This window comes from Lampris incognitus, chromosome 3 (assembly GCF_029633865.1).
Source record: "Lampris incognitus isolate fLamInc1 chromosome 3, fLamInc1.hap2, whole genome shotgun sequence".
Lineage (NCBI taxonomy): Eukaryota > Metazoa > Chordata > Actinopteri > Lampriformes > Lampridae > Lampris > Lampris incognitus.
In genome coordinates, this window is record NC_079213.1 from 90,778,568 (window position 1) to 90,805,612 (window position 27,045).

The 27,045-nt window shown below is 44.9% G+C and overlaps 1 protein-coding gene across 1 annotated transcript in view; it reads right to left on the reverse strand.

Moving 5' to 3' along the window:
• Positions 1-1,487: 1,487 nt before the first annotated feature.
• ptprsa (protein tyrosine phosphatase receptor type Sa) overlaps positions 1,488-27,045 on the reverse strand; it is a 207,745-nt gene continuing 182,187 nt past the window's right edge. Inside the window, 7 exon segments of the mRNA XM_056276854.1 lie at positions 1,488-5,739; positions 7,363-7,498; positions 10,656-10,810; positions 17,161-17,286; positions 18,220-18,346; positions 18,753-18,931; positions 26,715-27,000. Of these exon segments, the coding sequence (XP_056132829.1) occupies positions 5,671-5,739; positions 7,363-7,498; positions 10,656-10,810; positions 17,161-17,286; positions 18,220-18,346; positions 18,753-18,931; positions 26,715-27,000 (1,078 nt within the window). The 3' untranslated portion in view covers positions 1,488-5,670.

Here is a 27,045-nt window from a genome sequence, read left to right on the forward strand (position 1 = left end):
TGGACTGAGACGGCGCTCTCTAAGCAGACAATTAGTAATGTTATCCTTGAAGCAACGTTTCACACCGCTTGTATTATTAGCGTTTAATAAGTGATATTTTTACCCTGACTCAACATACTCCTATAATAGATCGCTGGTTCGGGTGACGCGACAAGCTGCTCTTTTGACATTTCAGTATGGTTTCCAGAATAACTGGGATAGTAAGGCCTTGAGGAGAGTTGTTCTTTTTTTTTGTAGCTCTCAAAAGGTTGGGACCTTTCACAAATATGCCACAGCGATCATCTGGTTTACAAATGGTTTTTGGTTAATACAAGACCTTTACCAATGACGTGCACTAACATGCAGATATTATATACCCTGACAGAATGTCTGGCCGGTGGAGCTCATTACTCCGGTGTGGGTGGGAAAAACAAACACCCACAGGTGAACGTTGAGCTCAGCGCACACACCGGCCTCTCTGGGCGGCATTCATCAGACTTCAACAGGGCTTAGGGAAAATGGAAGGTATATTTGTCAAGAGGCTCACGAGCAAATAGAGGAGCAAATAAGCCATTTGTTTGCACTTCATTAGGTGGTTTTATAAGCCCATGTGTGGAATTTTCCTTAGTTTAACAGTTTTCTTTTTTTGGGGGGGGATTTTTCTCCCTTTTTCTTCCAATTGTACTTAACCAATTACCCCCACTCTTCCAAGCTGTCCTGGTCACTGCTCCACCCTTTTTGCCGATCGGGGGAGTGCTGCAGACTACCATATGCCTCCTCTGATACATGTGGAGTCACCAGCTACTTCTTTTCACCTGACAGTGAAGAGTTTCACCAGGGGGACGTAGCGTGTGGGAGGATCACGCTATTCCCCCCAGTTCCCTCTCCCCCCCGAACAGGCGCCCCGACTAACCAGAGGAGGCGCTAGTGCAGCGACCAGGACACATACCCACATCCGGCTTCCCACCCACAGACACGGCCAATTGTGTCTGTAGGGATGCCCGACCAAGCCGGAGGTAACACGGGGATTCGAACTGCCGATCCCCGTGTTGGTAAGCAACGGAAGAGACCGCCACACCACCAGGACACCCCAGTTAACCAGTTTTCCAACACCAAACGCATCAAAATTAGCAGAGCCCTCAGATCATCAACCCTGGGCATATGGTGCATTGATACGACACTCTACAGATGGACGGATAAAATAGTAAATAGATCTGTCCATCAGCGAGGACATCTGCACGAGACACTATCACACAGGCAAAAATGAAAAGCGCTGTGTTTTCAGACAACATTTCTTTAATACAAAGTCAACATATCTACATACACAGTGGTTTTAAACCAATTATTGATTCAGTTAGAAGTAACAGTTTGAAAGCGATAGCACTTGGCCCTCATACAAAGAAAAACTATTTTGCTCGAGTTTGGGTTTTTTCTTTTTGTTGGTTGTTGTATGTATAAGTTTAATTCTTTTGTTGTAACCCCCCCCCCACAACCCTCAACCCCCCGACATTCGGCAACATATACCGGATAATTTGGTGGTCATTTTCAAAAGTCTAGCATCTTTACATGAAGTCAAAAGAGTTACACGTTGCACAAGCGTCCAAACACTTCCACAGTTTCAGTTTTGGCGTAGGCCCTTCACCAGTCTGTAAATTCCATCGAAAAGAAAGGAGAAAGGAAAAAAATAAAAAAGGTCCTCAATTCTCAATTCAAGCTTTAGTTCGTAATGAAACATCTCCAGATGCTCACTGTTCAGAGAGAGAGATGTGCTGGGAATGGGAATTTGCAGCACATGTTTTCTTTTTGTCTTCGTCGTCCTCCTGTTGTTCGTTCACACAGCTAATTTCTTTTGAGTCCAGATTTTTTTTTTTTAGTTCTACATCCCATAACAAAACATAGATCAACAAAAATCATGGTAAGGTTCTATACAAGGTTTAAAATGATATATATTTTTTCTAAAAAGAAATCCAACAAAAACCAACCCACCCCCCCAAACAAAACATTGTGTCTTGTTTTAGGGGTGGAGAAAACAAGCAACCTGCTATTGGCATTGGCAGCCAACCATAGTTTGGCCTGTGGCTAAGTAGCATGGCTATGGTGGTCCATCAGCCAACTATTTAGCTATGGTTCACATCTTGGCATTTTCAGCATTCAGACAACTAGGGCTCTAGGTGTGTGTGTGTGTGAGTGTGAGTGAGAGACAGAGAGAGAGAGAAAGGAGGGAGACTACTAAGGAATGAAAAGACCCTGTGTCCACAATAGCAATCATCACATTTGCTTAAAACTCCTCTGGCTGATGTAGTCTCTGCAGTCTCTCATCTCGTTAAGCAGGACACTGTATGATTCTAATAAGTCAATTAGAGTCTGTCTTTTCACTGACAGACCCTTTATGAGGCCAAGACATGAGAATAAATGTTTACATCCACCACACACCAGCCACAGCGGCAGTTAGATGTCAAAATCCACCAGGACAGCCAAAGTGGTTTTTAGATCATGGATAAGACCCCCGCATGATAATTGGTTATCTGATCTAGTGGCTGGTGGAGGAGACGCGCATCCCTGTCTAAACCCAGAATGCACCAGCAGGTGGTTTGGTGTTACTTCTCCACCCTTGCTGAGTTCTTGCTGTAGCGGCATATCATATATTACCGCAGGTAGGGGGAATTCACAGCAGAAAAATAAAGCGAGTGGTAATTGAAGGCCAGGAAGCAGGGCTAGAAAAACAATATTCCAGAAGGAGAATAAGAAAGGGGAAAAAAAAGGCTTTACAAATACCAGGAAGTCTGATATGAGCAGAACCATGACCGTTGCTATTCTGTCCCAGGTTGAAGTATGAGCGCTTCTGTGTCAAATTATACAAATACATATAATCTATATATTTGTTTATTTACAGGTAATATATTCTGGATCGTAGTTAAAACAAAACGGATGAAAACAATGTCCATGAAAGAAGGAAAATATACTGGAGAAGACTTTCTTAAAAACCGCAGCAGGGGGTCATAAGTCTGTACAGGATAACATGAGGTACAGCCCAGGTGGGCTGATGAAGAGAACAAAAAGGGAAGTTGTGAAATCCTCCTCCTGTTGTCGACGGCAGCTTCAAAACAATATTAGAAAACTAGAGAACAAAAAACTAGAAAAAAAAGCACACCCATGCCTATAGGTGACTGGTAATAAAGACGCCTGTTAAAATGGCCATCTCCTATGGGCCCGGGGTCTGACCCAGTTACGAGTGGGCAGCATTCAGCCACATACCGTGCTGTTTCCAGACAAACACAAGGCTCTTATGGTCACCAAGAAAAAGGGGAGAAACAAGGTTAGAGAGGAGAATAACTAAATTCATACTAAGTGTTTGGATATATCTTTATAATCTGCATTTAAATATATGTGCATGTGTGAGTGTGCGATACGTATGCGTATACACACACCCGAGTCACAGACATCTGATACTGAACATTTCTACAGTGAAAAAATAGAATGTCTTTCAACATAATATGAACAAATAAGCATTTATATTTTCCTGCTAATTTAAAAAAATGTGATACGTCTCTGTTAAAAAAAAACTTAACCAAGAAAGAAAATAATAAAATAAAAAGTCACCTATGTAAAATTAATGTAAGAAGTCATCATAATCATAGTACAACATTAATGTATTCTCATAATGTTACAATAACAATAAGGCTTTTTTGGAAATAAGAAAACATCACACACAGTTCTGTCTTTTCACTCTTGCTTGTGTGCACGCCCATCAGAAACCCTTCACAGAGTCCTTAGATAACGCATACGCCCATGTACACCAAAAGCACTGACGTCTGGGAAACATCACATCAGCCTGACACATGTACATTAGTGTGAATAGCCAACCTGTAATTATTTCACGGGGTATTTGTTCAAGTTTTGTGTGTGTGTGTGTGTGATGTGATGTGATGTCCAAGTAACTCCTTTTGGGGACTGTCACAACCACACCATGGCATTGAGACCTAGCATGGCTGCCTCCTCCTACCTGCATCACCAACAGAGGCGTCATCTGTTATAGTCTCAACAACTGAGAGCGTGTACTTCGCTCATCCGCCCGTTTGTGACGGCAGACACTCGGGCCGATTTTCTGGCCACGTTCTACTACTGTTTTTGGAAATGTAAAAACAAAAAAAGGGAAAAAAGGCTGCGCTACTCCGTGTGACCACAGAGGGGCGATAGAGAGGACCGGGTGCAAAAGATGACGCTCCGAAAACGCCTTCAGTCTTGGCCGTCCAAGTTGGTTAACAGAGGTGGCGCCATATGTTTTGTCAGTTTTCCCACGACGACCGGAGTCACACGTACAGCATACATGAGATTAAGCAGCATGTTTGGTTTTGACAGAAAGCAATAACTTGGACAGATAAGCAAAAAGATTACAGTTAATTGTAAGACAAGGAGTTCTAGATGATGACAACAACAGGTGTTGGTCACTGTACACACAGAAAGCCTAGTTGCTGCTGTTCTGGGGGGGCATGGGGGGGGGGGTCATTTGTTTTGCAGCTTTACGCGTACCGGGAAAAAGTCTCCTGTTTGAAACGGTGAACGATATCACCCGAAGCCCCATGATGCAATGGCCTTAAAGTGAGAAATAATTGTGGACAAACAGTAATTCATTGACATGGTCACCATTTCTGCTGCTTTTTACCAATTGTGCGACAACACATCCCAGACTTTCCCAAAGTTCTCAGGTGACCGAAGCAACCGTGTACTTTCTCAGGTACCTTTTGAAACATGCTGGGGTAACGCTTCCAACACATCTTGACATTTCATCCTTCCACCTCCTTGAGTCTGATTCATCTCAGGAGTAGTGCCTCCCCATAGCCCAACATCTACAGCGTGGGCAGCATAACGATGACGACTGGACCAGCTGGAAGTGTCACTGCTAAAAAACGTCATGGCCGACTGATACACAATGGGAGCATTCTCGTGCCAGTTTCATCTCTGCTGTTTCAGTTTATTGATCCGTTAACTTTTTTTATTTTATTTTTTTCTTGCTCGGGTGACCAAAACATTTGGGGGACAATCATTTGTGTTCACACAGGCAACCGCTATCTGGTTATTTCCCTGGGTATCGCTCGCCAAAATGTCGATAAAGTACTGAAACGTTCCTCCCTCGATCCCAATACATATGAAAAAAAAATGTTGTCCTTGTCTCAGCTACATCCACCTGCCTCCCCAGTGATTTTGCTTTGTCACCATTGCTTCCTCCTTCATCGGCTGTTGTCTTTGTATTACGAAGATATTTTTTTGAGAAGAGTGTTCACAAAAATGTTTACAATGTCCTCCACATCAAAACACTTGAGGTAAGGTTAGCAGTCTTGACACTTTGATTGCTCCCCGCCCCACAGCTCGAGCCACAGCTTTTCGTTTCCATCCCTTTGGGGTAGTGATGACGCCAAATGGTGGTGGTGGTTGTTGTTGTTTTTCCTAGTGGTGGGCGCGCCTCCCCTCGATTGCGCCGAGGCCCTACGGTTCCAATTTGAATTATTTTGAATGGGTTGGTAGCCTAAACAGGGCTTCTTCTAAAATAATCTACAATTAATAGTGTCGATGTTATCGTTGTTTTTGCCGCTGCTGCTGCTGATGTTGCTGTTTCAAATTTCAAGCAGGTTTCTATGGCTCAGGAGACTGGTGGGGGGGAGACAGGGATTCTGGGGGGGACGAGATGGCTTTTTACGTTGCATAGTGATCAAAGCTTCCTAAGTACTCCAAAGCCGCCTGGTAGCAGAACTGATACTCATCCTGTGGGGCGGAAACAACGGGGAAAAAAAAAATTAACCCAAAAAATAAAACACAAGACAACCGTTTAGAACAGGGGTGGCTAACCATGTGTCATGGAGAGCCATGTGTATGCAGCTTTTCATTCCAGTAGGACGCCACACCAGGTGATTTCACTGATTAGCAACCCTTCAACCAAAGTGTGTATCAGTGGCTCTCCATGGCACATGGTAAGCCACCGCTGGTTTAGAACAAAATCTTTTTTTCTTCATTTTTTCCACCTTCTTCTCCCCAACTGTATCCGGCCAATCCAACCTCACTCTTCCGAGCCGTCTCAATTAATGTACCACCCCCTCTGCCAATCTGGGGAAGGCTGCAGACTACCACATGCCTCCTCTGATACATGTAGAGTCGCCACCTGCTGCTTTTCACCTGACAGAGAAGTTTCACCAGGGGGACATAGCATGTGGGAGGATCACGCTACTACCCCCCCCCCCCCAAACAGGCGCCCCGACCGACCAGAGGATGCGCTAGTGCAGCGACCAGCATACATAACCACATCCGGCTTCCCACCCGCAGACACGGCCAATTGTATCTGTAGGGATACCCGGTCAAGCCGGAGGTAACACAGGGTTTTGAACCAGTGATCCTCTTGTAGGTAGGTAATGGAATAGACCGCCACACTACCCGGACGCCCCCTTAGAACAAAATCTTAATAATTTATCTCCCATCTTGAAAAGAAAGATGCCTACACTTAACACTATGATTTAAACTTAAGTTGCCTATTCTATATATGTGAGGTTGTCTGTAGGACTAGTGCGCTGTTATGTGATGATGCAGTGTGTTGTGATGTTATATTGGGTAAGGTGAGGTAATATGATCTGTATGTGCCTCCCTGTTATGTGTCACTGTAACATGAAGCAGTGTCCCTAAACATCTTTAAACATGTACCGAAAACAATTACCACCTGCCTTGGGATGTGTGGAATAAAGTTGTATTCATTTCTATTCTGTGCTATTTTATTCTAATAAATGATGGAAAAAGGATTGTAGGCAACTTGGGTCTTCGGCCTACAAAATAATAATTATTGGGTTTTTATCATTATTTAGAAGTTTTGCAAGACAAAGCTCAGGTAGTGATTTTTTCCTCTCCCAAAATGTCTCTATCACACTTTGGAAATGGCTTTTGGGGTTATAACAATTAGGAAAAATGTCTGTGGCCAAAAAGGCAAACCGGGTGCTATCTTAAATGGGTAGTAATGCCACAAAGAACAAACATGAACCAACACCTTCTGTGTTAACACAACTTTTAAATGGATTTAAGTGTCACGCTGGTTCATCTCTGTGAAAAACAAAAAATAATCAACTTTTTAAGTGATTTGCTGAAAAAACTGCGTGTTAACTTGTTGTTTCCATGTTTCCATGAATACTCTGCAGAGATAAATCAAGAAAGGTCAAATACATTTATTACAATTCACCGAGCTGGACTGAATTTAACTGAAGTGAACTGAATCGAGTTGAATTAATTGGCTGCAGCTGCCAAGGGCGTCCTGAGAATACACACACACACATACACTAGTGGTAGCCCTCACAAATGCTTCAGATTGTATGCCACCGTTGGTGTACGCATGCATTTGTGACATCTAACCTCGGTTTGGACCATAGCAGGCCTCTGTGTCCGCAGCATCTTGACTGTCTGGAATATGTCAACCACGCCTTCATAACGCATCCTCTCCAGGACGATGCTAAGGGTGATGAAGACTCCAGTCCGGCCAACTCCAGCACTGTAACCACACACACGCCAAACTAAATAAGACTGACACATTTATAGACACGTACACCATGTTCTTGTTCAACCTCTACATGAAAGATGACTCTCCTGCCTGATCTCAGGCATACATTTGTAATTATTTTTGTTGCAACTGCATATTGAGAGCTGAAAGCAAATCTTTAGAGTGACGTCGACCATCTACTGTGTGCTGTGTAGAATGTCTTGCACTGGTTTCTTGCACGGTATGTGAAGATGGGATTCAAAATCTGTTTTATTAAGTCTGTACAAAGAATGTCTTGTTGGGTTGCACACATATGGAGGTCACGCTAGTCTCGATATGATGACAAAAAAAAGTAATATTGCACCCGCATTGCATCAGTATGTCCTGTGTTAATATAGCAGACAAATAAATTGAACCAGATTTCAACTTTCAATTCTAGCACCAGCTATGCGACACTTGCACCGAGCCTTTTGAGCACCCAGATTTTACATTAGCCCCTGAACGCCAGTCATCTGCTGCCGCTTCTCTGCGACTGTTTGAGAGCAGCGAGCAGGGAGGAAGTGCAGCCAATGCACTTTTGCCGCTGTACTCCAGAAATAGGACCCGAGTCTTAACTCGGATCCTGAAATACTTGAAGGCTGCCTCTCTAAGCTGCTTTTCTGTGAAATGACTTCAACTTCACCAATGGAACAATAATTGATATGACAACAGATTTATTTAGGGCCTCCTCTACCCTGCTGATGCTATTTCCCTGGATTTAGGCTGGAGACAAGAGATTGTGTGTGTGTGTGGTGGTGCGTATGTGTTTGGAATGGGGGTGAGGGTAAAGACCCAAGTATGAACAAAAGGCTATTTCCAATGTTAATGACAAAAAAATAATCGAAAAGACAACTAAACTTAACAACAGCAACACTCGAACCTCTGAAGGCCCACTGAGATACTAGAGAAAATTAGTACTGGGACCCCACCTCACCCGACTCAAAACACGCATGCACACCTCACCCTGTGCCCAAGACCCTTGTGGTAGCACTACTCAACACAAAGCCTCTTCTCTGGGAGCCAGTCACGGCTTGTCACAGGGGCTCTTAAACTCAATCAGAGCTCCTCTCTCTCTCTGTCACTACTTCTGGAATAGACGACTTTCCAAATCTGAAGGCTTGTAGAGTCAACGTAGAATGAGAGGATTTGGTCTCCCCATTCACAGGAAGTAATCAGGCAATTAATGACAAAAAGCATGTGGGTCTATCAGATAGCAAGTGGTGAGGATGACGGTGACGATGGAAGAGGATGAGGGAATGAGGAGAGGTGGGCTCCAGTAAAAGGGAAGAAAGGAGTTGTAGGGGACAGAGAAAAAGAGAGAGAGAGAGAGAAAAAAGAGAGAAAGGATTAAGAAGTCGACGGAAGGATGACAGACAGGGAGCTGGTGATGGGAGACGAGAGAAAACAGACAGAAAATAAACGGTAAGCTTTCCACTCAGATATGGCAAAGCTGGGGTGGGGGGTCGTGTGTGTGTGTGTGTGTGTGTGACAGAAATGGAAACCGACCAAGTATTGATGGCCACGTGACCTCTTTAACTCGGTGTGCAATGTGAGTTTCAATCCAAAATAAGAAAGCTGCCATATGACAAAAGTGGCCCGACAGAATGCTCTCAAAAGGATGAAAAGCACAAACTTAAAATAAATCCTGGTACATGTTAAAGGATAGTAGGTAATTCAAGTCCCAGGTTGACCAAACTGTTCCATTTTTTCAAACTGGATCCAAGATTATATATTTTTGACAGTGAACAATGAACTTCAGCTCATGTTGGTTGTCCGTCAACACTGATATCGAACATTTTGAACATGAAAACGTCTCTAGAGTCTACTAAACACACCAGGGGCCTATGTCCCCAAACTCTCCAGCCCTGCAGCACCGTCTGCAATAACCTCTCTCTTTTTCACTGCAGTAATAACCCTACGGGCAGCAGAAATAACTCAAGTCTTTTTGGACCTTCTTCTCTGACACAAACTGCAACCCCCTAGAGGGCATTTTATGACTGGTGACATCATCGCTGGTTAATAAGGGACAAGTGATGTCATCTTTAATGATGTCATGCTGCACCCCGAGTGAGTGAAACCTTTGGGGATTTTTTTTTAAAATCCCCACTTGGAAAAAAAGTGTCACCTAGTCTAGGAATGATTAATGATATAAACGCAGTAGACAGCACAGTAACGTGTCACAGGAGCCTTGTTTATAAAGAGGTTACCTTCTTGGGAATGGGACCAGGTGTATTTTGTGCCCTGATTCTCTGCTAATTGAGTCCGAGTGACAGAGGACAAACTCAACGAAGCATCTCTGTTGACATTTTCTAGTCTTAAAGTGATGTGTCTTAAATGTATAAAAAAGGATGAAAAGAAGCACAAACAAACCATCATTTTGACATTAACTCAAAACTAGCCTTGTGAAGCCCACAGAAACAGGGCCTTGAAAGATGACTGTTGGCCGGCTACAATGAAGTCTGAATGCGGTCTCATCGCTCCAAGGTCCGTTGTCCAACGGAAACTGAACAATCCCATCTTTGCGTCTGTCACCACCAAATAATGGTTTTACCCTGATAGGGCATGTCAAGTTAATGATGAAGGTTACCTTGGAAGATACCACTGAGGTGATAAAAATGCATCGCGGTGGGACCGTAAAACCAGAAAGAATGGCTGTATCATTTCATGTGCCTCCCCTTTGCAAATGCCACACCGCATCTTGGCCTTATCAATTATGGAGGAGATGGGCCTGGGGTGGTGCGGTGGCAGTGCACTGCAGTGGCAATAACGTGCACGCACACACGCGCGTGAGAGAGAGAGAAACTATTGGATGATGCTGTTAACTGTGCACTGTGGGAGAGGCACTGCTGAAAAAAAACTACCTTAAGAGGTGATTTAATCTTGTACTGAGTCTTAAAATATTATTTTCTTTTGCACATAGGGGGAAATCTGCCTGTGGAGTGTAGTTTTAAATGGAAAAACAGTGGCAAAGCCTTCAAGTAATGCATATCACTGCTTTGTTTCAACAACTTTAATGGAATTTTTTTTTCCAGAGAAAAGTAATGTTTTATAACTTCACACAAGATCAAATGTTTCGTTGCGTTGGGGCAAGATCATGAGGGGGGAAACATGGGGGGGGGGGTCCCCTTACCTGCAGTGGACAGAGATTGGTCCGTCCTGTCCAAACTGCTCCTTGGTTTTATGCACCTGGCCAATGAAATCAATGAAGCCCTCTCCGGATTTGGGCACACCTTGTTCTGGCCAATCGGTGAACTGGAACTGCCTCACTGTCCTGGACTGACCATCCTGAAAATATAAAGAAATGACAAAAAAAAAATGGAGACAGAGGAGAAAGTCAGTACGGAGAGAGGGAAATAAGAAAAAAAGAGAGCGATATGTCTTTTTTTGTGGATTTTTTTCTCCCCAATTGTATCTGGCCAATTACCCCATTCTTCTGAGCTGTCCCGGTTGCTGCTCCACCCCCTCTGCTGATCCGGGGAGGGCTGCGGACTACCACATGCCTCCTCCGATACATGTGGAGTCGCCAGGCGCTTCTTGTCACCTGACAGTGAGGAGTTTTGCCAGGGGGACGTAGAGCGTGGGAGGATCACGCTATTCCCCCCCAGTTCCCCCTCCCCCCCAAACAGGTGCCCTGACCGACCAGAGGATGCGCTAGTGCAGCGACCAGGACACATACCCACATCAGGCCTTCCACCCGCAGACACGGCCAATTGTGTCTGTAGGGACGCCCGACCAAGCCAGAGGTAGCAAGGAGATTCGATCCGGCGATCCCTGTGTTGGTAGGCAACGGAATAGACTGCTACGCTACCTGGACACCCAAGAGCAATATGTCTGACATGATCTGCGTGGATTCTGCCCTGTCATAAAGTCGTTTTATGGTCGTCTTATGGCCCTCGTGGTGCTCAGTGAGCAGAGCATGTAAACAACCCCACTAGGGTTAGGGGACTCATAAGGGACTTGGGAGTCCTAATGAGTACTCGGATGGGAGTCCTAATGAGTACTAGGGTTAGGTGACTCAAAAGGGACTTGGAAGTCCTAATGAGTACACTATGGACACATGTTAATTTGATGAACAACCGTTACAAAGTGATGAAAGCAGATTAAGGAAATACTTTGAAAAGTCACAAGCAGAATAAACTGATGTAGTCAAAGGAGACTCTCAATATAAGGGGGAACTGTTTGGTATTCACGCTGGCTGCACATCGACAATGACATGCATACATACATGCACACAAACCCACAACTACACAATCTTGAGAAAAACTCTGCAAACTTGACATCTGTGTGGCAGCTTCCCCCTCCCCAAGCCCAACCTCTGTCTATTTCCTCTCCTGTCGTGTTTCTTTTTTCATTTGTGCGGCTGAGTAGGTCGCAGTTAAAGCAAATCAATAGCGTATCTGCCCTGACATACGTCTTCTCCTGGACACCATGTTTGAATGAGATAATCCTGCGGTCTGATCGATGGAGCGACCTGACGGATGAGTGGAGCGAGGGAGGGAGAGAGGAAGGAAGAGCTCGGACACACACAAAAACACCACTTACAAGCTCTGCAAAAAATGTTGATCTTGTGTTTATCTTCCTCTGGCGTTTTATTTAATCATGAGTTGGATTTTAAAAGATTGTTTTGTTTTCATTCCATCTGTGCTTCCATTTAGTTCTGTTGTAGCTTAATGGTTAAAGCATGGCGCCAACACCGCCAGGGTTACGAGTTCAACGTCCAAAGTTGCCACACATGCTCAAAGGCTATGTATGCAGTCATGGAGCCACAAGGTTTGTTTTACTGAAAACAACTTATTTGTACATGATGGCTTCACTGGGTGCAGCCAGTTTGGCTGGCGACCAAGAAAGATCTGGAATTTCTTCTCTCGTCTAAAAGATTAATGACAAAGAAATAATGCTACCGGAGAATTTTGCTAACGACCACCCACTCTGGCTGCTGGGTAAAAATAATTTCCTGTCCTCTGCAGGCGGTTACAAGTAATCACCCAGGGGACCCAGGCAACTGGCTCTTCTAAATGTGGATTATGAGGCTTAAAATAGCACCATGTCAGGTGGGCTTGAGGGCAGAATACACTGCAAAAGATATCCCCCTAACAAGTCATTTAATCTGGGCACGAATCTCAAAATCCTATTTTTCAAGGGGAAAATATGCCGAGGGGTGGGAGATAATTGCTTTTTTCTCCAGTGCGAATCAGCTTATTTCACGAATTTCATTGACGAGATGATATTCGAAGACAAGCCAAGTGACACACCTTTCTTCAAAATGCTGCCACTCTTTTAACAAAAATTCTTAAATCTGTTGAAACTACCTTAGGAAACACGTTAAATTATACCTCATTTCCACGTCACTTGCTTTGTGCAAACGGGCTTTTCTTCGCAGATTATTCCCTAAAGAGCCTCCTCCATCTGCCCCCTCTAGCTCTCCATTGCCAATGATGATAGAGCATTTTGGATAGCATTAATGGCTTATGATGAATGTTGACTTCAGGATCTACACCCATGTAGAGACAACGGCAGACATGGTTCCTTTGTATTTATCGAGTACAAGGTTCCTGGTCTTTGGTATGAGCTAATCACACCCCTCCAATACCTGCAGACAGACTGCAAGTCTTTCTGCTTCAACATGCTCCTGCACGGTCCCTGATGCACAATTCTCTTGCACTGTGGATGAACTCCTGCTCTCCGGGTGCCACGTCTGCCAATATATGCTGCGATAATATCTTGGTTTTTATGCGTTTGTCCCAATGTAACTGAGTTAAGGCGGCACGGTGGCTCAGTGGTTAGCGCTGTCGTCTCACAGCAAGAAGGTCCTGGGTTCGAACCCCAGGGTTTTCCAACCTTGGAGGGTCATCCCAGGTCGTTCTCTGTGTTGAGTTTGCATGTTGACCACCAAAAGAAACATGCATGTTAGGGTTAATACTCCTGTCTGTGTCCCTGACCAAGGTAATGGGAAAAGAACTGGAGATGGTCCCCGGGCGCTGCATGAAGGCAGCAGCCCACTGCTCCTAGCTACACAGATCACAGCTAGGATGGGTTAATATGCAGTAACTGAATTTCCCAAAGGGCATTAATAAAGGAAACTTAAACTTAAATTACTGCAAATCTGCTGTAGTCAATGATTGTAGTGATTTGTTTTCTCATAAGCTAGGCTTACTTTGTAATGGCGGCCATGTTTCCTGTGTTTTTCACTGTGTTTCATGAAGCGTTGCATGTTCCCTGTCTTTATGTCTTTGTTTTTTGTCTTTTTTTTTTTTTTTTTTAATCTCAAACATTTTGCCTCGGCAGAAGGATTAAAAATGAAAGAGGGGGGAAAGACAAAAAGAATAAAACTGAGCACAGAGAAGAAAGAGTGGGGGGGGATTTTTTAACACGCAACCTGAGGGCCTACGCTCCATGTCAAATTGTGTGATTAAATACGTGACTGGCTCGCAAGACAGGAGTGTTGAAGCATAGAGTCTATGCTTCAGTCTATGCTTTTGTGCTTATTGTGCACGGGCACTTGATGTATGTGTGTAATGCACGTGCACGCACACACAAACATGTACACACAGTGTGTGTGCATTTGCATATACCCAGACACATGAAGATATACATTTTAGCATTTACACACACACACACACCCCTAAATGCAGAGTGCCCAAGCAGACTTAAAGCTACTTGACCACACCCATACAACAGCAGCCACATAAACACACACACACACAAACGCATGAACAGCCAACCCACTTTCACACCAACCTACTTCGACCCCGCTACACTCACTTATGATCGATCCCTTGTACACGCCTGTCTTCTCCATCCCCTCCACTCCTTGCTACCCTCTCTTTTACTCCATCTCTTTTACTCTATTCATTTGTGATTAGTCTCTTTTTGTCAGTTGTGAGGAGAATCTTAGGTAGTCAAGATGTGTTGGACCTCATTGATGACTCAATACCAATTAACACGTCGATGCTAACCATGCTTGTGATCCTCTCCTCTCCCAGGCTCTCTGCTTGTGTGTAGGTCTGTGTGTGTTTGTGTATGTCTATGTGTGTATACATGTATGTGTGGGAGTTTCGAAAGAAGGCAAAGATGTGTATACATGCATCTTGAGTCCTGGGGTTGTATGTGTGTGGGAGGGGATTAGTGTGTTAGTATCTGTGTGTGTGTGTGTGTGTGTGTGTGTGTGTGTGTGTGTGCATGCAGCTGTCTGTTTGAGCTACAATGAAAACAGGAGTATGTTTTCACCACTGGGGCCAGTAGGGAAGGACAGCTTGCTGATATGCGTGGTTTTCACATCAACATTACCTGGCTTCATACCTGGCATTAACTGGCTGCCATTGAGGCAATCGTTCGATATGTCTGCCTGTTTAAAAGGGGAGACATTGAACGTCACTTATGTCACACATGAATAACCCCCAAGGTTGGACTACCCCGGGGCTCAAACCCAGGACCTTCTTGCTTGCTTGGGGGTCGTCCCGGGTCATCCTCTGTGTGGAGTTTGCATGGTTCTCCCTGTGTCTACGTGGGTTTCCTCCAGGTGCTCCGGTTTCCTCCCACAGTCCAAAGACATGTAGGTCACGTGAATCAGCTCTACTAAATTGTCCCTAGGTGTGAATGTGTGTCGGCACTGTGATGGACTGGTGGCCTGTCCAGGGTGTCTCCCTGCCTGCAGCCCAATGACTGAGGGGATAGGCTCCAGCATCCCCGCGACCCTGAGTAGGATAAGTGCTTTGGATAATAGATGGATAGATGAATAACCCCACCTACCCTCACCAAAAAGGCAATGCTTTACATATACAGTGCATCCAGAAAGTATTCACACCCCTTCACTTTCCCCACATTTTGTTATGTTACAGCCTTATTCCAAAATGGATTAAATTCCTTTTTGTTCTCATCAATCTACACACAATACCCCATAATGACAAAGTGAAGAAGGTTTTGTAGAAATTTTTGCAAATTTATTAAAAATAAAAAACTGAAATATTGCATGTATACATAAGTATTCACACCCGTTGCTGTGACACTCAAAATTGAGCTCAGGTTCATCCTGTTTCCACTGATCATTCTTGAGATGTTTCCACATCTTGATTGGAGTCCACCTGTAGTAAATTCAATGGATTGGACATGATTTGGAAAGGCACACACCTGTCTATATAAGGTCCCACTGTTGACAGTGCATGTCAGAGCAGAAACCAAGCCATGAAGTCAAAGGAATTGTCTGTGGACCTCCGAGACAGGATTGTATTGAAGCACAGATCTGGGGAAGGGTACAAAAAAAATTCTACAGCTTTGAAGGTCCCGAAGAGCACAGTGGTCTCCATCATTCGTAAATGGAAGAAGGTTGGATCCACCAGGACTCTTCCTAGAGCTGGCTGCCCAGCCAAACTGAGCAATCGGGGGAGAAGGGCCTTGGTCAGGGAGGTGACCAAGAACCCGATGGTCACTCTGACAGAGCTCCAGCGTTCCTCTGTGGAGATGGGAGAACCTTCCAGAAGGACAACCATCTCTGCAGCACTCTACCAATCAGGCCTTTATGGTAGAGTGGCCAGACGGAAGCTTCTGCTCCTTAAAAGGCACATGACAGCCTGCTTGGAGTAAAGGACTCTCAGACCATGAGAAACAAGATTCTCTGGTCTGATGAAACCAAGATTGAACTCTTTGGCCTGAATGCCAAACATTACGTCTGGAGGAAACCAGGCACCTCTCATCACCTTGCTAATACCATCCCTACAGTGAAGCATGGTGGTGGCAGCATCATGCTGTGGGGATGTTTTTCAGTGGCAGGAACTGGGAGACTAGTCAGGATCGAGGGAAAGATGAATGAAGCAAAGGACAGAGAGATCCTTGATGAAAACCTGCTCCAGAGCGCTCAGGACCTCAGACTGGGGCGAAGGTTTACCTCTCAACACGACAACGACCCTAAGCACACAGCCAAGACAACGAAGGAGTGGCGTCGGGACAAGTCTGTGAATGTCCTTGAGTGGCCCAGCCAGAGCCCAGACTTGAACCCCATTGAACATCTCTGGAAAGACCTGAAATTAGCTGTGCAGCGACGCTCCCCATCTAACCTTACAGAGCTCGAGAGGCTCTGCAGAGAAGAATGGGAGAAATACCCCAAATAAAGGTGTGCCAAGCTTGTAGCTTCATACCCAAGAAGACTTGAGGCTGTAATCGCTGCCAAGGGTGCCTCAACCAAGTACTGAGTAAAGGGTGTGAATACTTATGTACATGCAATATTTCAGTTTTTTACTTTTAATAAATTTGTAAAAAAATTTCCACAAAACCTTTTTCGCTTTGTCATTATGGGATGAGAAAAAAAAAGGAATTTAATCCATTTTGGAATAAGGCTGTAACACAACAAAATGTGGGGAAAGTGAAGGGGTGTGAATACTTTCTGGATGCACTGTATGTATTTGCACCATCCCCGCCGTATCAACCAGCGCTTCACTCAAGAACCTCCTTCCTCTAACCTCCCACTTACACACACTCACCTACAACACAATGGTACTGCACTTTTTCTTAGACCAAAGCATCCCATTATGTGTACACACACAAACACATGCACGCCATCGGCAGTCACTCAAAGCGAGTATGACTGTCCTCTCCGTTGGTTGTCTACTTGTGGACACACACACACACACACACCAATTTACCCTGGCGTCCGTGACCTTGAACTCTCGGAGGATGTACTGGGGCATGTTGTACTCAGCCATGGGGTCCACCACAAAATACTGGTACCTGGCAGAGCGCTCTGCTGGCCAGTACTGATGACACTTTTCCTGTTTGGGGAAGAGAACACGTGGAGCAGGTTGACAAACAGAATTGGGAAAACCAAAAGCCCACAATCGAAGCTGAGAATTTGAGTTGATCCTGGTGCAATTTTGAAGAACAGTTCCCCCCCTCAATTGTATCTGGCCAATTACCCGACTCTTCTGAGCCATCCTGGTCGCTGCTTCACCCCCTCTGCGATCCGGGAGGGCTGCAGACTACCACATGTCTTTTCCGATACATGTGGAGTCGCCAGCTGCTTCTTTTCACCTGACAGTGAGGAGTTTCGCCAGGGGGACGTAGCACATGGGATGATCACGTTATTCCCCCCAGTTCCCCCTCTGCCCCAAACAGGCGTCCCCTACTGACCAGGGGAGGCGCTAGTGCAGCAATCAGGACATATACCCACATCTGGCTTCCCACCCGCAGACATAGCCAATTGTGTCTGTAGGGACGCCCAACCAAGCCAGAGGTAACATGGGGATTCGAACCGCTGATCCCCATGTTGGTAGGCAACAGAAGAGACCACTACGCTACCCAGATCCCCAAGAACACAGTTTTTAACATTTGGCATGCACTTTGCGCTCTTGTTATATGATCACTAAAGACACAGGTTGGACAGCTGGCATGACCTTTAACAGACTGCCAGTTTTTATATCGTAAAACGTGGCGCTGTTCGTTTGCCCCAAGTGATTATGTTCTATTCATCCTCATGTTCACGTGTTAAGTTTTTACAACATATGTATAGGTGACTAAGTGCATGGGGGTATGTGTACAGCATGCTACTCCCCCTCTTGATGCTCAAATGTCTGTCTCTTACCAGTCCTATTTGCATCAGGGTTTTAAACAAGATTACAGAACAGCAAGAGTGCAATCTTTCTCAACTTGAATTAACATATGTGTGTGTGTGAGTGTATGCGTTACTAAGTGTATTTATCTCCTACCCTTCCCATCTCTCTCAATTTAGTCAGCATGACTACGATCGTGGAGTTGTTCTCCCACAGCATTCGCCAGAAGTCCTCTGTGGTCTCCGCCAGCGGGCCTTGTGTGGCGATATAAGCCCTCTGTTGCCTGTTCAAACACACATACACACACGATAAAACTTAATATTGCCAACAAACAATAATGAGGCTGTCTTGATATTTTGAGACTTGTTGAACAAAAAAAAAACAACTTTGAAGTATCTGATTAAGGAAGGACCGCAGATTTCTACCTCACAGTTGCATATTGCCAGGGCCATTATTCTCTTTCTCGTGCACACATTTGTTGCTTGCAATGTTGATCATTTATACATCTAAGATTCTGAACTGTGTTAACCTAGACAAGAGCATCAGCTAAATGTCTAAAGTCAAGCTAAACCATCAACACATGTTCTATTTTCTTCACTGGATAGTTAACAACATCATGTTATTGGTGGGAAAAGCATGAAATCAAGGCCCCCTTTACTTAGATTTCTAACATTTTCCTTCTTCTCTACCTGTATCCATCAATGAAGCTGGCATTGATGTAGTCGGAGCCCTCCAGGCCCCGGATTGGCTGCAGGCAGACGCGTGTGGTCTCATAGGGCATGATGTTCACCAACCGATTCTTGAACTTGTTGCAGGGCAGGTTGGCGCTGATGAAGCGTGATGTGTGAGCTTTGGAGTTGGCCAAACGCTGGAGGAGGAGGAGGCAGGGGCACAGATGGAGGAGAGAGGAAGGACAGGGAGGAGGAACAGAGGAAGAGAGCAGGGAAGGATGAAAAAGGATAGATAGATAGATAGATAGATAGATAGATAGATAGATAGATAGATAGATAGATAAAAGGAAGAATGAGGGAGCAGAAGCACAAGGAAGGAAAGTTTAGGAAGATAAGCAGTGATGGAAAAAAGATGGGGAGAGGGGGGTCGTCGGCATGAGGGAAAGAGGGAGCGATGAAGAGGGGCTCAGAAAAAGAAGGGAAAAGTAGTGGGTACCAGAAGTGGGGAAGGAGGATGGAGCAGAGTTGTTATGAGAGGAGGGAAGAGAGATGGGGAGGAGGGTTGGACAGATAGAGAAGATTATGTGAAGAAAATATTAATGACAAAAAGTAATAAAGCCTACCGCCGTCTGATCTAATCTTGCACCCGTTCTTTCATGATAATTGTACAGCAGTTTGAAAGAAAACATTATTTTTTCCTAAATATATTTGTGAGACAGCTTTTTTATTTTTTCAGATGTCCATTTTTATTTTGTAACTGGTGGAGTCTTGCAGGGTAAGATTCAACACCGAGGGAAAATAAACCATATACCGGGGCTAACAAGCTGCTGAATCTCGTCTATGCCAGACAGACAACACCAAATATTTCTACTTCTGCAAAAAATTGGGTCACCAACGCCTTTGATAAAGGCGCCATGGTATGAGTATGCAAACACAGACACACATTATAATGTTGGAACATGCGCACACACACACAAACACACACTACATGCAAACAAATAAAACTACACATTCACAAGACAGGAAAATTGGGCCCATGCATGCTTGCAAAGACCAACACAAAAATGTGCCCACACGGATACACACACACATACGCACAGACAGAAAGACACACACTCTATAATAATGTAAATGAGAGCATGTACTCCTATATGAAACAACAGAGGGACTACTGTGGTCATTTAAGCGCAAAATGTTGTGATCATTCTTGGTCACTCTGTCTCAACATTGTGTGTATGTGTTTATTCATTCATCCATTATCCAAACCACTTATCCTGTTCTCAGGGTCGCGGAGATGCTGGAGCCTATCCCAGTAGTCATTGGGCAGCAGGTGGGGAGACACCCTGGACAGGCCGCCAGGCCATCACAGGGCCGATGCACACATACATACACATACACACACACATTCACACCTAGGGACAATTTAGTACGGCTGATTCACCTGACCTACACTCACCGGCCACTTTATTAGGCACACCTGTCCAACTGCTCGTTAACGCAAATTTCTAATCAGCCAATCACATGGCAGCAACTCAATGCATTTAGGCATGTAGACATGGTCAAGACGATCTGCTGCAGTTCAAACCGAGCATCAGAATGGGGAAGAAAGGTGATTTAAGTGACTTTGAACGTGGCATGGTTGTTGGTGCCAGACGGGCTGGTCTGAGTATTTCAGAAACTGCTGATCTACTGGGATTTTCACGCACAACCATCTCTAGGGTTTACAGAGAATGGTCCGAAAAAGAGAAAATATCCAGTGAGCGGCAGTTCTGTGGGCGAAAATGCCTTGTTGATGCCAGAGGTCAGAGGAGAATGGCCAGACTGGTTCGAGCTGATAGAAAGGCAACAGTAACTCAAATAACCACTCATTACAACCGAGGTATGCAGAAGAGCATCTCTGAACGCACAACACGTCGAACCTTGAGGCAGATGGGCTACAGCAGCAGAAGACCAAACCGGGTGCCACTCCTGTCAGCTAAGAACAGGAAACTGAGGCTACAATTCGCACAGGCTCACCAAAACTAGACAATAGAAGATTGGAAAAACGTTGCCTGGTCTGATGAGTCTCGATTTCTGCTGCGACATTCGGATGGTAGGGTCAGAATTTGGCGTCAACAACATAAAAGCATGGATCCATCCTGCCTTGTCTCAACGGTTCAGGCTGGTGGTGGTGGTGTAATGGTGTGGGGGATATTTTCTTGGCACACTTTGGGCCCCTTAGTACCAATTGAGCATCGTGTCAACGCCACAGCCTACCTGAGTATTGTTGCTGACCATGTCCATCCCTTTATGACCACAGTGTTCCCATCTTCTGATGGCTACTTCCAGCAGGATAACGCGCCATGTCATAAAGCTCGAATCATCTCAGACTGGTTTCTTGAACATGACAATGAGTTCACTGTACTCAAATGGCCTCCACAGTCACCAGATCTCAATCCAATAGAGCACCTTTGGGATGTGGTGGACCGGGAGATTCGCATCATGGATGTGCAGCCGACAAATCTGCAGCAACTGCGTGATGCTATCATGTCAATATGGACCAAACTCTCTGAGGAATGTTTCCAGTACCTTGTTGAATCTATGCCACGAAGGATTAAGGCAGTTCTGAAGGCAAAAGGGGGTCCAACCCGGTACTAGCAAGGTGTACCTAATTAAGTGGCCAGTGAGTGTACATGTCTTTGGACTGTGGGAGGAAACCAGAGCACCCGGACAAAACCCACGCAGACACGGCAAGAACATGCAAACTCCACACAGAGGACGACCTGGGATGACCCCCACGGTTGGACTACACCGGGGGCTCGAACCCAGGACCTTCTTGCTGTGAGGTGACCGCGCTAACCACTGCGTCACCATGCCGCTGTATGTGTTTAACCTTTGTTTAAATTGCTTGTTCAAGACCACACCTTAGCCGTTAGTCTACTTTAACCTTAGATGTTCCCCTCACTTTCCACCACTCCTTTACTCCATCACATTTCCTTCCTCTCACACTTTCTTACTTTCCATTGTCCCCTGTGGCATTTCTCAATCTCTCTTTTTTGCCTTCCTCTCTGCATCAGTATAGTATCTCAGTCTCTCACTGGCTAGTTGGAGTCAGGCCACGTCATCTCTTTCTCTGTTCATCCCTCTCTCCCATCCATCCTTTGATCTGTTTTTCAGAGGCACCTGGAGGGCCATGAGATGCCCTGGCAGTGCTAAAAAGGCCCTCAGCTATGCCACCGAGCACCCCAAACTCAGCCAACCTGGCAAACCCTCGTCCAACAGGCTCGCAGATTCAATGATTCGCTGAGGGTTAAAACAGCCGCTAAGAGGCAGTAATGGTGGGGCCCAAAAAGGCACTCTTCTCATTGACTGCCTGTCAAATTCAACGTGTTATAATGGCTGACTTAGCTTGTTTTTAACACCAGTTATAGGTCCCAAAATTTGTTTGAATTGGCGGGATTTGGTCCTCGGATCCCATTGTATTTCCGTAACCTAGATATGGGAGAAATCTTGTTTTTTCATACCCGATTCCCAGTGTTAGACAATATATGATTATGCAAATGATGCCCTGAGCTAAAATTTGAAATAAATTAATTTGGGAAAATTAACTTACTTACATTTTGTGATAACAGTTGGTTGATAATTGTCCTTAAATGTCAATGAAATCCATGTTAAATAACTTTTTAAAAAAAATTATTTCTAGTTTTTCCCCCTTATCCCACCCGATTAACCCAATGGCATATGGCCGGAAATCTTGTTGAATAACTCCCCCTGGCTCACGTTTCTACAGGAAGGAGATAGTCGTAACACCAGCTTCCGTCAAACTCGTGTCGGCTGCTCTCGCTATTTTACGCTGAAGCCTCGCATGGATTGCATTACCTTCAGGCCACGAAGGAGATGTAGGGAGAATGTGTTCGGTTGCTTGGCTACAGGTGCCCAGATGGGCCAAAGGGGTCCCTGGAGAACGATGAGTCCCCGAACACTACACCGATCTACACCCACTATCCCTCGAGTAAGGGTGGCCTAATGAATGCCCTACCCCGCGGACGCTCTGGCCGTGACCATTAAATAACTTTTTAATCAACGATATATTCCTTTTTTCAACAGTATTAATATCAACCAAAATGAATAGATCAAAAGATATGTTACATGAGCTTTATCATTTCCCATTAACTGTAAAAATGCTGACATATTGTCCCTGCTCTATCTGTAGGCCACAAAACGCTAGACTGCAGCGATTTAAAATGTCTACATCTTGCATGTGTTATTCTATGGAGCACATTCCAGCACACTACAGCGAGGATTATGGTGTAAAATGTGGTACATATTTAAGTGAAATGTCAGTATAGTCTAAAGTAAAATAAAGAAAGTCTTTAGTATGTTCAAATCAAAGAAAGCCGTTTGTCTTTTTTTGGGCAATATGAACATCCTTTTTATCGATCTGATATTGTACTATGGGCCTGCAATGGTTCCTTCTCTGACATAAGTTTGAGCCACATCTTCATTAATTAGCAAGTATATCTCCTTAGTCGAGGCATTTTTTGGGGGGCTTTTTCTCCCCAGTAGTATCCAGCCAATTACCCCACTCTTCTGAGCCATCCCGATCTCTGCTCCACCCCCTCTGCCGATCCAGTGAGGGCTGCAGACTACCACATGCCTCCTCCAATACATGTGGAGTTGCCCGCCGCTTCTTTTCACCTGACAGTGAGGAATTTTGCCAGGGGGATGTAGCGTGTGGGAGGATCACGCTATTCCCCCCCCCCTCCCCCCTGAATAGGCGCCTCAACCGACCAGAGTTGGGGTGCCTGTTCAGGGAGAAGGGGGAACTGGGGGGAATAGCGCTAGAGCATTGACCAGGACACATACCCACATCCGGCTTCCCACCCACAGACACAGCTAATTATGTCTGTAGGATGCCCGACCAAGCCGGAGGTAACACAGGGATTCAAACTGGCGATCCCCTTGTTGGTAGGCAACAGAATAGACTGCTACGCTACTCGGACGCCCCATTCGAGGATTTTTTATTTCAATGTTAGAAATGCACTGGTTTTCGCTTCTTTCGATGTTTATATTCTGCTGGTGCCTCCAACAGCAGCTTCAGAATCACTGCTTTGCATTGTATTCAATGTGCATTCCAGTCGTGTTTTATTCTTTTTTTAAGTGATGATTTGTGTATGTGCTGAATGGTAGTTTGAATTGTACCATGTTTGGGTGTGAGGGCATATGTCTTCTATGCATAAATCTGTGTCTAAACATTTTTATTATTCACGAGTGTGTGCCAGACAGCATACTCAAATGACTTCACACCTCTTTTCTTTTCCTCTTTCCTCCCAGAATTCATTTCGATTCCAGTAGTCACAGCTGTAGTCCGTGTGTCTGTAATCCACCTGGGAAATGACAACAGCCGCTGCACCTTCCCACCCAACGCGTCCCCATGGTTCAGCATTCTGCCGAGTCACTTCCTGAGAGCCCAGCCGGCATACAGTCGTTCCTTTGTTCATTAGCCAAATGGCCCTCCCCCCGCTTGCCCTGCCATCCACCCCCATTTGTCATCATCAAGTATTAATTACTTTCCTCCCGCCAATCTATCTCACAGGCATTCTCTTTCCCAATCTCCCTCTCTCTCTTTCTCCTCCTCTCTCCATCTCTCTCCCAGGCCACGCTTTGGATGTTATTAATCCCTGTACAACTACTGATGCCGGCTCAGCATTATCCGTGTTACAGATGGCAATGGAAATGCCGTCATTATTTTGGATGGTGAGTTTGAAAAAAAAAAAAAAAAACCTCGGAAAGACACCTACAACGTTATTGCATTATTGTATCTTGTTACGGGGCTGTTGTGATGAATGGCAATCGGAAGATGACAAACGATTTGGGAGCGAGCACATTGTGCGATTTCCAGGTCGGCAGATAGTTGTTGGAGAGTTAAAGATGATGACTGTTAAAGATATTAAATTGCGATCTATGAAAGTGCAGAGCTCACATGGTACGGTAAAGCAGATGTTCTGCCTAGTTTTCAGTTTCTCCAAGAAATTCTACACTCTTCCTTGGATTTTGAACATAAATCCATTGTGCTTCCAGAGTGAAAAGCCCATGTCTCGTGCCTGCTGGATTAAAACCAATTTCTATTTACTTAAGCATATTATTCCAAATCCTTGGTGATGAATTAAGTGTCCGAACAGAGGAGGGCTTAAATATTGTCATTTTACAGCTTTTCCAAGGAAGACAATAATAATTCCAGCAGCATGCACCCAACTGATTAAATAACTGAAGTGAGGCTTATAAAAATAAAAGCGTTACTGCTCTCGAGTCCATCTGAGGTCCTGTTACTTGTCCAGTTCATCTGGACACATTTATTCTCCCAATAAATTTATCCAGATGAACTGATTCAACTTTCTGTGATATCCTTACCTGGGTTGGCCAATTACCCTATTTTCCGAGCCATCCCGGTCGTTGCTCCACCCCCTCTGCCGATCCGAGGAGGGCTGCAGACTACCACATGCCTCCACTGATACATGTGGAGTCGCCAGCTGCTTCTTTTCACCTGACAGTGAGAAGTTTCACCAGGGGGACGTAACACGTGGGAGGCTCATGCTGCTCCCCCCAGTTAACCCCCCCCCGAACAGGCACTCCGACCGACCAGAGGAGGCATTAGTGCAGCGACCAGGACGGACACCCCCCCATCTCGCTTCCCATCCGCTGACACTGCCAATTGTGTCTGTAGGGAGACACCTGACCAAGCCGGAGGTAACACGGGGATTCGAACCAGCGATCCCCATGTTGGTAGGCAACGGAGTAGACCGCTACGCTACCCGGACCCCTCTTACCTGGGTTATTGAGCATGCATAAAGACATTACTTGGACAGTTTGTATGAACAACCAAATATGTAGGAACAGCCAAATACTCATCATGTAAATAAGGCAGATTTAATCTACATACTATTAACCTGATGGTGAGAGGTACGAAGTTTAAAAAAAAAGAACAACTTCCATTTGCCTTCTTATGTACCTATGCTTTCATAAGCAGTCTGTCTGTATATCATACTTTGAGTCTAAACTCACTATATCACACATTTTACTGTTTGTATTTGTGTCTGTATGATCTGCCAACAACTGAAACAGACATACAACCTCCATTTTGTGAAATGACAAACTGAGTCTCACAGTGGCTTGGTGGATTTCTCTGTTTTTTCACTCAACTGCAAAACACCAGTCTCCTGGTTTCCAATGTCAGCTACCATACTCATTTATTTTCTATCTTTCCTCATCCAGTTTCAAGCCCAAAACCATATCTGCAATCAATCAGTAACACATTTTACTTTGCTATTTCTCTACCCGAACCCCTGAACAACACTATTCGAGTCCCTACACCATCAACAATTTTTCTTTTTCCATTTGAACAGATTTTTTTTTTTACTCTTACTTCTCTATAAAAATTCACTTTGTTATATACAGTTTTAATTGGTGTTTGCATTATTTAACTATAACTTTTTTGTTAAATTCTATAGGGTTATCTTTGCACAGTATTTAAAAAGAACACTGGCTGGTACATCTTCTAAAACACTATGATGGGTAAAGCTAGGCAAAAATGTCAATAACTAACGGTAAGTTTTAACTTTAAAATTTATCAATCAATTTATCTAGAAGGCATCTCACTGCTTCAGTGACAGGCAACTCATTTGGAAATGAAACCATTTTGTGACCGTAGGGTAATTGTTGTACGACAAAGAGGCCATAGCTTGGAGAGCATAGTAGATAACATTTACTTTACCACAAGACACCAGCATAGTGGAGGAGAAATGTAAAGGTTGGAGGTTGTCATAGCTGTTGCTTTCGGCTCTGAATGTTTAAGTGCAAAACAAATTCACCTATGACAACCCCCATCAGCAGCGATACAGCCTTTTGGCCTGAGAAACAATTTGACATGCCATCTCTCTAACAGCAGGCATCTCATTTTCAGGACAAACGCTCTCTTCCTATTTCAACTCTATTTCCCTGTACCTTAAACTCAAGTTCCATGCCGGTGACATGCTCGCCGCTCTCCACCTGGGCCAACTTCTGGATGTAGGAGTAGAGGCTGCGGGCGGCTACCTCTGTGTTGCCGCAGGCGACAGCCTCCAGCAGCGCGTCATGGATGAAGCTGTATTGGTCCTCGGTTTGCACCATGTAGTTCCGCTGTGAGCGCATCAGTGTCACGTGGCCGTAGATGTCTGCCGTTTTCTCGTGCTTGATCCGCTCCAGCATGGCATCGATGACGATGAAGCAGCCCGTCCGACCCACACCCGCACTGTCAGTGGAGAGAGAAGTGTGAGGTGTTGGCCGGAGGTCGATC